Genomic DNA, 12021 nt, shown 5'->3' with positions numbered 1-12021 from the left:
AAAACTGCTGTTCACAAATGCTGTCCATCTAATCTGACTGAGCTGGAGCTGTTTTGCAAAGAAGAATGGGCAAAGATTTCAGTCTGTAGATGTGCAAAGCTGGTAGAGACTGGCAGCTGTAATTGCAGCAAAAGGTGGTTCTACAAAGACTCAGGGGGCTGAATAATTATGCACACCCCACTTTGCAGTTATTTATTTGTATAAAATGTTTGGAGTCATGTATGATTTCCGTTCCACTTCTCACGTGTACACCACTTTGTGTTGGTCTTTCACGTGAAATTCCAATAAAATTGATTCATGTTTGTGGCTGTAATGTGACAAAATGTGGAAAAGTTCAAGGGGGCCGAATACTTTTGCAAGCCACTGTATGTCTGGTGAGAAGACACCATAATACACCTCAGGATAGATGTGTTTTTGTCATCTCCCTGCTTTTCCAAGCTGCTGATGAACCAAATGTTTCCACTGTGCAGCTATTTAAAGAAATAGAAATGAGTCTACAGGGAATAGCATGGTTTTTCACTGTGACCTCCAAGGCACGGTTCAAGGAAAGAGGTCAAAGGGTTAAAAGTAAGAGCCAGCCTGCTGTATATGATATTAACATCTTGGACTGCAACAAAAGGAACCTATAATATAAATAGTTATGATAAAAGTGTATATAACAAAAACAGCTGTTTCTTGTGCAATCAACTGAATGCACAAATATAATTTATGATGATTAATTCAGCTGAATAAAATAAAAACGTTTCCTTGGAGAATCCAATCTTGTGTCAGCTGGACCCTCTGTTGGGTTCGTGGCACGGCACGTCTTTGATCCGGTCGCTCCATAAAATGCAGCCCTCGCCTTCGTCCAGCAGTCTGGGAGATCTTTCCAGCATTCCTTCCTGTTTGTCGTCATGGTGCCAGCAGGACAGCTGGGCTGTATTTAAGGTCCTCCTCTTCTGAACTCTGACCAGAACGACAAAGACACCTTCTGCTACATCACACAGCCAGAGAGGAGGGAAGAATAAACCCTGAACCAAAGGACTCAAATCGGACCCTGAAGACAACTGCACGTTTTTTAGGCTGCAAATAGTTTTGATTCCATGCAGGAAGATGGTCAGTGTGGTGGATAGAGTGGTATTTGTTTTCTTCGTCACAGCACAGGTAGGAATCACAGTGGTAATGAAATATCCCTGTAGGACTTTAGGTTTTAACATGGAAGTGTTTTATTATTTAATACCAGGTAGTTAAATCATTTTAAATAGTTTTATATATATTTGATGTATATTTTTATATTTTTGTTTTACTCGCAATCAGTTTAAAAATGGAGATTTACTAACTTGTGAAATACATTTTTTGTTTTTTCCATAGGTTTTTACACTAGTCTGGTGCCAGGTGTGTCCACGTCGATGCCAGTGCCCTAAAGAGCCTCCCATGTGTCCCCCTGGGGTGCCTCTGGTTCTGGATGATTGCATCTGCTGCCTGGTGTGCGCCCGTCAAAAAGGGCAGGCGTGCTCTGACATGAACCCCTGTGACACACGTAAAGGGCTCCAATGTGACTACTCAGCTGACATCCACAAGAGGACTGGTATTTGTGCAGGTGAATGGGATGATCTTAGGGCTACTACATAGATTTTTCAAAATCATAGCTTAACCCTTCATAGTTTTGTCCTCTCTTGTTGTTTTGCCTTCTTCCTCCAGCTCCCAAGGTAGCTGTGTGTGTTATAGACGGCTCTGTCTACCAGAACGGTCAGACCTTTTTCCCCAGCTGTAAGTACCAGTGCATATGCCGCGACGGGCAGGTAGCATGTGTGTCACGCTGCAACGTGGATGTTATGCTGCCTGGACCAGACTGCCCCATGCCTCGCAGGATCCAGGTGCCTGGAGAGTGCTGCGAGAAGTGGGTGTGTGAGCCCCAGGCTGGGGCCAGTGCACTGGGCGGCTTTGCCATGGCAGGTGAGAAGATTGCAAGTAGGATGAAATGAGATGGGCTGTTTATACTGAGGTGTACATAAGCTGCACATTGTTTTTTGAAATTGGAGTCACTCCTCTGTGAGACACAGTGCTAAAAGGTTTTGCATATTTCTTTGACATTTTTAGAGTTAAGGTAGTAAGAACCAGGAGAAGGAGTAAAAGAAGAAATTAGAGTAAGATTTGAGGACGAGGAAGCACAGAACAAAGAGACAGTGTTGCAACATGAGTCTGGAATGTGCAACCTGAGCATGGTCTCTTAAACATGCCAAGGCACATGGTGATCACTGGCTTTTCCAGAATATGCTTTGAAGCTTTTACTTTTAGATTTCTGTCTAAACTGCCTTTCTGTGTTTCATTCAGCCTACCGTCAGGAAGAAACTGTGAGTTTTGACGCTTGGGACCGGAGCCTGAACTGCATTGAGCAGACTACAGAGTGGGGAGCGTGCTCTCAAACGTGCGGCATGGGGGTGTCCACCAGGGTCACAAATAAGAACAGCCGGTGTGAGATGGTGAAGCAGAGTCGGCTGTGTATGATTAGACCCTGCGATGAGCAGCAGGTCCAGCTGACACAGCTTGCACAACAGGTACAATCTGAGTAGAGGTTTCTTCCTTTTCTTTAGCTTGCGTAACTTGACTGCATGAGCTAATTTCACAACGACAAAGCACAAGAATGGAGTTATTTTCCAGAGCGATGTAGCGCACATTAACTGAGTTGTCGTTTCTACCGCTCCCTGCAGAGAGGCAGTAGGTGCCAGAAGATGGTGAGGAGCAGCAAAGCCATTCACCTCTTCTATAAGAACTGCACCAGCGTCCAAGCCTACAAACCTCGGTTCTGTGGCTCCTGCACAGACGGACGCTGCTGCACCCCTCACAGAACCAAAACCGCGCTGGTGGAGTTCCAGTGTGCTAATGGGAAAACTACACGGAGGCCCGTCATGGTGATCACGACGTGCGCCTGCCACCGCCACTGCCCTCGAGACAATGCTGCGTGGCCGCCCTCAGAGCTGGGTTACACTGGCATGCGAATATAGATCAGGGAGTACCCAAAAGTTTATTAGTGAGATCACAATTATCACCAGAGTGTGGCTAATGACTCTGTTTTAAAACCATCTATATCTTTAGTATAAATGAAGAACTATACACACTATATTCAATAGAGCCATAATTTGGGACATGTACACATCTGACATCTGTCCATTGTGGTACATGTATTCATTTTTTGATTCCCCTGGTGAGGAATTGTTTCACATCCTGTGGAAGATAAAAAATCTTTACTTTTATTAAGTACGATGAAAGCACTTAAACCTTATGACTGGAATGGATTCCATCTGATGCCTCTTCACTTTTGGAGATCAGATACAGCATACTGCAATCCTTCCATAATAGATTTGGACAGATGAGTGTAGGCTGTAAAGAGTCTTTTAAACACCCTCTATTAAAGAGGTAGAGTAGTATGATGATATACAAGCACAGGGTTGTGTCATGACTGTACGAAGCCTTTCTCCAACATAGTGTTTATTGCTAATAAACGCAAGAATACCCTGTATCAGAATAAATGTTACTGTACAGCTTGACACTTGGATTAAAATTCATATTGATAAACAGACAGAAAAGAGGAGAGTGAGAGCAAAGGTTACAACCAGAGGCGATCAGTAACCTTTTCTCCCACCGTGAGACACGTTTTTGAAATAGCTGAACTGTTTACTTTGGACATGGTTGCAAACAAAAGCTCAACCGGTGAAAGAGAGTTCACTGTGGTGTCTAAGTGCCATTTCTAACATTGTCTTAAAATCTTGCCTCTGTTTTAAATGCACGCTTTTTATTTCTAGTGGACTTGTTTCTGTAGTTTTATTTAAAGTAGTGCACGTAACAGCTATTTTGATCATGACAAAAGTTTTGTAAATACTTGCTGTGTAGCCTGTTTGACCGAGTGTGTATTGAATACACAGTTAACTGGTAATATTAAACACAAATTGTATATATTTTTTCTGCTTGATCCTTTTCAGCTTCTTTTTGTACGTTTCTGAACAAAAATTGCAAATCCCAGCATTTGAAATAAAGGTGTATTTTTTTGTATGAAAGCTTTGTTCTTTTTATTGCCATGCAATGATAAAATCTGCATTTGGAATCATTCTTACTCTTGGGATGAAGGTAGGATAAAATATCATTTTCAATTGGTTTGAGCAAAATGTGAAACACATGCAAGTTTTTAATATAAAACTTGCAGCTTGCGAATAAAGCTTGCAGGACACAGCGTGCCACTGATAGAATAGAATAGCCTTTATTGTCATTGTACAGAGTACAACGAAATTGGAGAGCCACTCCCTTGGTGCAAGATAAATAATAAATATAAATGTAAAATATAAAAAGTACAATAAAATAATCGCAAGTACTCAAACGATATATACAGGATAGCAGCATTAATATAATGACAGTATGAATAGCAGCATAATATAATGGCAGTGACGGTACGGTATAGCTAAGCAGGTTCAATTGTTTTTGTGCTTATTTACTACGCTGATAGCTCTGGGAAAGAAGCTATCCCTGAATCTGTTTGTCCTGGTTTTATGTGACCTGTACAGTCAGCCTGACGGTAATAGTTCAAACAGTTGATTGCTGGGGTGAGAGTGGTCCTTGATGATATTGCCAGCTCTGCTGAGGTACCGAGAGTTTGCAGTGACCTCCAGGCTGGGCAGAGAGCAGCCAGTGATCTGTGGGCTGTGTTCACTGGCTGCTCTCTGATGCTGCTGAATGCGTGGTAGATCCACATCTGCTGTACTTGATGTCTACGGGAAATTGTTACGTGACTATGTCAGACTCTGGATTTGCAAACTATTACTTGACTGACAATGGCTGCTCTACATTAAGAAGAAGAATTTAGAATTTGGTAATATAGTTTGAGAACCCACAAATTCAAATGACAAAAATAGGCTTTTTCCCAGAAATAAATTGACATATTTTATTTTTCAGGCACATGTTTTGGGAAATACCTCTTCCAAAGGATTCCCTTTTGAAACGTTAAGATGTCTGTGTTGGGACCTGGGAATGACCAAACCCTGTGAACTCTGCTGGCAGTGGGAGGTGGCTCTTTGACCTCTCTCCATGAACCCAACCTGGGCGGTCATAATGGAAAAGCCTAATATTCCCTGTGGGACTCCCACAGTTTCCTAAAATACCTCAGTGGAAACTTTAGTTCATAGCTCAAATCAGCGGGGGCTGACAGTGTGGTCGGTGCTTCTGATTGCATTATTTTTGCTGTCCAGAGGTGTGTGGAGATGTGTGGTTTTAACATGTGGCTATAGGATTTTAAGCTTGTTATGTTGTAGTCAGTTGTATTTACTCTAAAAAAAATTTTTATTGATATGAATACGAATTTTTTGAGGGATTTGCATAGAAAAAGTGAATGGATTCCATCTTAAGCGAAATAGACCAGAAAACCAGTAACATGTAAAGAACAATACAGTAACAACTTGAAAAACATGCAGAATACAATTTAAAATCTTAGGTCAATACAGTATCACTGACATAAAGAAACCTTTTATGTATCAACACTGTATCAGTTATTATTATTTCAGCTTGTATAATGTTCTTAGTTCAGCATGCTGGCATGATACTGACATTAACACTATAACTGGGGCTATTGGGAATGTCAGCAGGACTGACCATGAGGCTGCCTTGCAAATAGAAATTTTGAGCTGATAATGCAAAATGAAAAGTTATCTTTCATTATGATTATCTTAGAAATTTCTCTCCAGTTAATTATATGGCAGAGCTGCTAAATATAAAATCTTGAACATTAATTTCTGAGCAGCGAACAAATTGCTTTTACCTTAAGTCTCCAAGGAGCTTTAATTTTTCTTAAAAATTGAAAATAAAACCCAATGTGGTGGTTTAGCTACATTAAGTACTGTTTAGTTGTACTGTATACAGTATTTCATCTGACTTTAGTGATTTGTGAACGTATGAGGGGGTATTAGAAAGCGTGAGCATATTGCTCCCCCAAGTGGTGTTACCATGCTCTTGAAAACCTAATGTGAATCATTTTTCATGTCGTGCAATAATAATGTACTCAAAAATGATAATATTACAGCTGTAAAAGCATTTATTGTGATTTTCTGACATTTTCTATATAAAGTTCCATCATATTGTTGCACATGGTTAAGTGGCAGATTCCTTCATCACTACGCAGCTGGAAGCACACTGACCACAGCTTGTTAGTCTTCCAGCTCATACAGGAAAAGATATCCATCTCTGTCTCTCTGTGAAGAGTAACGATGAAAAAATATATATATAATGCTTTAAGAAATACTCTTGAAAAACATTTTTAGTAGGAAGTTTGCTTTTTAATTTACTACTTTTCAAAGGTCAACATCATTGTTGCCAAGCATCCAGCACTGAAAGGAAATCACATCAGTGGTAGGATTAGATTAGTCCTCTCGTTCATTCAATGACGTCCAATATGAAATCAGAAACACGAATATCAAAACAAACATCCAGTATAAGCGATTTGATTCTGGATCTTGAAAAATTTCTCGGAACTTCCGTTGCAGCCTCTGTACACAGCTGAGTTCCTCAAAAGGACGAAAGAACAGGAAAATCCTCTCGCTGAAGTTGCAGCCAGTAACAGAGTACACTATCATTGCATTGTCTGGATCATAGAAGAACAAGCATCCCTGCTCATAATCTACAAACACCATGACTCTTTCAGGCCTTCTTCTTAAAACAGGCATTTGCAGGCATTGTTGACATCTGCAGTAGTTACTTCCTGACCTTACAATCCAATTTCCATTCCTGGGGTTTGGTCTGAATTTCTTTTGTCTTTGCATCGACTCCGGGACAACTCCTAAAACCCAGCCGGTCTGCCCTCCAACATGAACCTCATAGTAAAATCTCCCTTCAGACAAGCCCTTATTTTCAGAGATGTAGGAATAGCCACCGATATGCCGTGGCTCCTCAGTGAGAAAAGAAAAAGGAGGAGGACCTACTATCTGATTAGGCACTTTTTCTTTTGCTTTACCTTTGCTTTTCTTCTTTCTCTGTGTTTTCAGTTTTATCCTCTGATAATTCTGTGCTTGTTCTTGCTTAATTTCTGGCTCTTCTAATTTTTTCTTCCCCATCTGAGCTCTTTTATCTACATATTCTTCCTCCAAAGGGACAGTATCGTGAGCGCTGTGTTCCGTACACAGGGTACAAACACGAGTCTGCTCTGTCCTACAGAAGAGCTCTAAAATTTTGTTGTGTTTTGTGCATATTTTGTCCTCCAGGTCATGCACAGGATTAGTCAGTCTGTGTCTTTTTAAGGCAGCGACTCTCTTATGAGGCTCTAAATGTGTCTCGCAGAAAGAAGCCAAACAGACTAAACAGGTTTTAGAGGCTCTGAACTTATTGCCAGAGCAATAATCACATGGCACCTGTCCAGGTGGAAGTGGAGAATTATTCTCAGCTGTTACAGGGAGCGTCTTAAAATTCTCCACAACCTCCCTGAATCCGGTGTTGACACGAAGTTTGAGCCCTTTGTTGAACTTCTCATTGCACAGTGGACACTGACGTTGCTCTTTGTCTTTCCAGTGTTTGGTGAGACAGGCTTTGCAGAAGTTGTGTCCACATGGAATAGAAACAGGCTCAGTGAAGACATCCAGGCAGATGGAGCACTGGAGCTGATCTTCTGTCAGAAAACTGCTGGCTGCGGCCATTCCTGGAGCATGAGTTTGAAATCTATTGAGTATCAATAATAATACCTATTATTAATTCATAGAATTACTAATATGAGCCATTACACACCAGAAAAATAACAAAACAAGGCTAAAAACATGATCATAGAGTGACCCCGATGCTGCTGTCAACTAAACTTCCACGTAAAAGTCTAATCAACAAGTTTTAATCATTCACTTTACTTTGAATAAACATAATTAAATGGATGTTATTAAAGGACTTGATCCTTACCTTCCTGGACACAAATTCTTATTTGTTCTGCTGCCTCTTTAAAACAAACTATGCTGCCTTTAAAAGTTTGACTTTCGACTGCGCTGCAATGCTCACTTTCATTTCCTTATAAACGATTGAAATGTGCTCCTCCTCCCCTGACTCACACTCACAGGGAACAACTCCAGGTTTAACTGGTGAAGTATTGTTGGCATCCACATGGCATGAAAAGTATGCATGTAAAAATGTACTATAAAAACAACAAACTATAAGCAGAATTCAAAGTATTAAAATACTCATCCTAGTTTTCTACATAAACCAGGGGAGCTGAGCCCCGCCTTGTATGCAGACCTGTTTCCTGTCTTTGTACACAAACTGCTCTGTTTGCTTTCATTTCCTTGTAAATGATGCGAAAGTAGCTCCATGCTCTGCTGAGTAACACTCCCTTTGACTTGTTTATTTATGACCCTCACCTCTTAACAGCCCTGAAAAGCAAATAATGACATTAAATGACTGAGAGCATGAGTTATATAAGCACTACTGTCTTTAATTATCTCTTACTGCAATCACTAAATTAACTTATTTACAAAAGCCACGAGAAGCGACTTTGAGTGTCTTAATCTTGAAAAACTCTTCTTGTAGCAAGCAAGTGGTTACTTGTACAGCCTCTGTTCTTAAAGGGTTAACTTCCACAGCTATGTTTGTGTGTTTCGCTCACAGGAATGAACTATTGTGCAATATTCCTTCCTTTGCCTGCACATTTGACTGAAGTTCTTGTTTCTAATTGTGGTTGCCTGAGTTTTAAAACCACCCAGAAACAGATAGTGCAAAGTTGTACTTGGTCAACAAGTTATATGATAATGTTTTATTTTCTTCTATAAAACCAAAGGTAAGCACTTTACACACTTTAAGTGCTACCAGCATGACTATAATCCGTTTTGTTTTATTTTTTTCATTTCAGTATCAGATTCCATTTGGCACCAGCATGTCACACTGACAGCTGGCTTCTCATATATTTGTATAGCTTTGTGCCAGTCAGTTGTCCAGCTGCCATTAACTTAATCTCCCAGCCCCCTTTTCACCATTCAGCATCATGCCACCCCTTTATCCATATGCACAAATCTCAATTGCAAGCTAACCAGTAAATATGTCTGGTCTTTCTAATGTCCATCCAGCATCTGCTACATGTAGACAAGAACTACTTTCCATTTGGGTGGAGTAGATCCAGCATCCTTGTGGTGTGCACGCTGACTCACTTATATGGCTTACTGGAACACATATCTAATTTGTTTAGCTGTGCTTTTCCTGTAATCAAAGTAAAAGAAAAAATATTTTTGACGGGAACATTTTTTGTAAGTTAGTAGAAATATGAGAGGATGAGAAGGCAGGAAACACGAAAGAACAGGTGAAAGGATAGACGGGCTCAGTCATGTAAGCCATGAGGGCATGGAGTGGCAATGAAACTTTTATTGAAACTATGTACCTGTGGTTTCTAATATAACTGCTGAGAACAAGATATATTTACCAAGAGTGTCCTAAACTATCAGGAGTGCTTGTTTTGTTTGCCAAACCATGTGCAGGTAAAATTAAAATTAACCCTAAATAACAAATCATTTATTTTGCTTAAACCTTTTTTTTTTTTTTTTTTTAATGCTGCTAAATTGCTGCTTATTTTGTGTTTCTGTCGGACTAATAAGGCTTTACATCAAGTTATTGTGTATCAACACATAAACACCACTGAACTGATACTACTGAATGGCCCCCAGATCAGGGGCGGATCTAGAGGAATTTTTTTTAGGGTGACATGGAAAACAAATGGGGTGGCAAAATCAAAGCCTTTAAAAAACCCCAAAACAAACCAAACAAAAACAAAAACACACATATGCAGGTGTTACATATGGTTAAAACGATTCAAATGCAGTAATTATACACATTTCATATAAATATGGTCTATAACGTAATTATTTTCTGTAGCCCACATAAACATAAACATTTCAGTTACATAAAACGTGTGAATTTTGATTTTATGTACTGTATAGCCTGTATAATAAATAAGTATGTAGCCCAATAAGTATATAATCCAGAAAGCTACACAACATGGGGTGGTTTATTTACAAACAAGTCTAACTTAAGTTTTACACTATTTTTTGTTAGAAATAATCAAATTGTTACATGTTTAAATTTACACAAAGTGTTAGAAATCTGAATTTAGTTATTTTTTCATTGACATACTATTTTAACATAACTGATATGGAATCACACAAAAAACATAAAATCCTAGTAGTAGTTATATTTTTTACTGTAAAAACCACAGACATGTTTAATAAATTATTTTCATAACTTGAAATGCAAATATAAATTGTAAATTTTGAAAACTTATGCACAAATTTTGTAAACAATAAAGTTATATGCAACTATTTATCTAAAAATGCAGCTAATGCATCTGGCGGTTTGTTGTTTGTTTTTTTATACAACCATATAAAAAAAAAAAAGAAATACTGCTATAACTAAAATGAGAGAACAATCAGGTGTCACAATAAGATGACCCACAAATTATTTGTGACAGTAAAAATAAAATAAAATAAATAAATAGTGCGTCCGCCTCAAGACAGTGGAGACACCACAGGGATAAACCCTGCGGGCCTGACAACAGGTGTATCACTCCACCTGGAGACAGTGTTTACATGACAATCTGCATTTGTAACATTCATTAGTGCCCTCACTGACACACAAAACAAAACAACGAATACAAAACACACTAACCATACACTCCACGCTTAACGTCACAAATCTCCCACATCTCAAAACTCGCTGTTGACATCGCTCTCTCGCTCTCTCCTTGCTCTCTTCTTAAACAATTGGTGTATACTTTGAAGTCCGAACTTTCAACACAAGCTCAAATGGAGACTCAGCGTGGCTGCAGCTTGTTGCTATATCAGCTAAAATCAGTCAGGTGTTCGTGGACCTCAGAGGGTTTATAAAACTCACCTTCATTCCATGTGACAAACAACCACCTGTGTGAAATCTGAAATGCCCACGGTGTTGATTCAAAATGTGATCTGGCACAATCACAGTCAGAAAACAAGAAATAAATCCGGTCGGCACTACGGGCTGAACCATTTGTTAATTGTGGATAGGGGTTAACACTATGTAATATATTCAGTTTTATAATTTATATTCAGTGTTAATAATAGCTAGGCTCAAAGTGTTAATGCTATCTTATTTTGATAAACAACTCTGTCATATGTAACACTTGGGTGGAAATAGGGATGGCAAGAAATCATTTTGCCACCATTCTAGATCCGCCCCTGCCCAAGATCTGCGAGAAGATCCCCCAAGACACCAACTGTGTATCATTAGGAGCACCATCAGGTATGCACACATGCATGTGGGGGCCATACAAACTAACATTTTGAGTTACTGGACTACTGGTAATGGACTAGCCTGCTGCATCATTTTCCCCCTTTGATTTGGTTGATAATTTTCATTTCCGTCAAACAATGTGGCATCATTTCATCCCTAACACATTACTCAGTCCATATCAGTACATTTATCCAGCATGATTTTCTTTCCCATTCAGATCTCAAGCGTTCATTTAATTGATTTGAGAAGTGTATTTTACAAAATCCTGATCTTTTTTTCTTTGTCTATGAGGAGCGTGTCCTCATTTTGTTTTGGACAAGCATAAAGATGTATGTGCCACCAAGCATGGACAAAGGCAATGGTCATTCCCACCATGTTTTTCCCTGTATAAGCTTTATATAGGAAAACTGACATGTCAGTCTTAAAGCAGCAAACTTAAAAAGGTTTTCTCAGTGTACTCGATTCTCATTCCAGCTAAAACTAATAGATAAAAAATGTATTGGTGAAGCAATATGATGACTATACATGTTTCTGTAAAGCTGAGGTAAGGCCATGTCTCTCACTGAGTCGCATCAGCTCTATAAGCTTTTTGAAAATTGACAGTGAAAGGTTTTTCTCAACAGTTAAGTGCCTCATTTGTTGTATGTTTCATTTCATAATGCACCAAATATATTAGTTTTTCCTGCTTGGCACCCAGACTGCAGGGATCTGATTATACATGCAGAATGCGGTTTGGCATTGTCTTACTGAATTAAGCAAGGTCTTCCCCTGGAAAAAAGCATT

At 39.3% G+C, this 12021-nt stretch overlaps 2 protein-coding genes across 6 annotated transcripts; one reads left to right on the top strand and one right to left on the bottom strand.

The window, feature by feature from the left end:
* Window positions 1-966: 966 nt before the first annotated feature.
* ccn3 (cellular communication network factor 3) lies at window positions 967-4009 on the top strand. The gene is made up of 5 exons (XM_026184691.1): window positions 967-1143; window positions 1351-1579; window positions 1681-1935; window positions 2314-2537; window positions 2691-4009. Exons 1-5 carry the CDS (start codon window positions 1093-1095, stop codon window positions 2982-2984), a joined length of 1053 nt encoding a protein of 350 aa, XP_026040476.1. The 5' UTR covers window positions 967-1092; the 3' UTR covers window positions 2985-4009.
* A 2265-nt stretch (window positions 4010-6274) lies between these two features.
* Window positions 6275-10978, bottom strand: LOC113032060 (E3 ubiquitin/ISG15 ligase TRIM25-like). Of its 5 annotated transcripts, XM_026184716.1 has the most exons (3): window positions 10864-10978; window positions 9082-9180; window positions 6275-7668 (listed from the first exon to the last, which is right to left on the bottom strand). In XM_026184716.1, exon 3 carries the CDS (start codon window positions 7644-7646, stop codon window positions 6381-6383), a length of 1266 nt encoding a protein of 421 aa, XP_026040501.1. In that variant the 5' UTR covers window positions 7647-7668; window positions 9082-9180; window positions 10864-10978; the 3' UTR covers window positions 6275-6380. The 5 variants fall into 5 exon arrangements, with proteins under 5 accessions (XP_026040501.1, XP_026040499.1, XP_026040498.1 ...); XM_026184714.1 differs by lacking the exon at window positions 9082-9180; XM_026184713.1 differs by lacking the exon at window positions 9082-9180 and having other exon boundaries at window positions 6275-7648.
* Window positions 10979-12021: the final 1043 nt, after the last annotated feature.

The sequence above is a fragment of the Astatotilapia calliptera genome, chromosome 11 (genome assembly GCF_900246225.1).
Source record: "Astatotilapia calliptera chromosome 11, fAstCal1.2, whole genome shotgun sequence".
NCBI lineage: Eukaryota > Metazoa > Chordata > Actinopteri > Cichliformes > Cichlidae > Astatotilapia > Astatotilapia calliptera.
The sequence above is the reverse complement of the archived record's forward strand: the minus strand, read 5'-3'. Positions and strand labels throughout refer to the sequence as shown.

Bases quoted from the DNA above. Each gene is read 5' to 3' on its own strand.
- ccn3 (XM_026184691.1), top strand. From the start codon at position 1,093: ATGGTCAGTGTGGTGGATAGAGTGGTATTTGTTTTCTTCGTCACAGCA. The intron at 1,144-1,350 runs GTAGGAATCACA...TTTTTTCCATAG, and splicing joins TTTTCTTCGTCACAGCACAG to GTTTTTACACTAGTCTGGTG. The intron at 1,936-2,313 runs GTGAGAAGATTG...TGTTTCATTCAG, and splicing joins GGGCGGCTTTGCCATGGCAG to CCTACCGTCAGGAAGAAACT.
- LOC113032060 (XM_026184716.1), bottom strand. From the start codon at position 7,646: ATGGCCGCAGCCAGCAGTTTTCTGACAGAAGATCAGCTCCAGTGCTCC.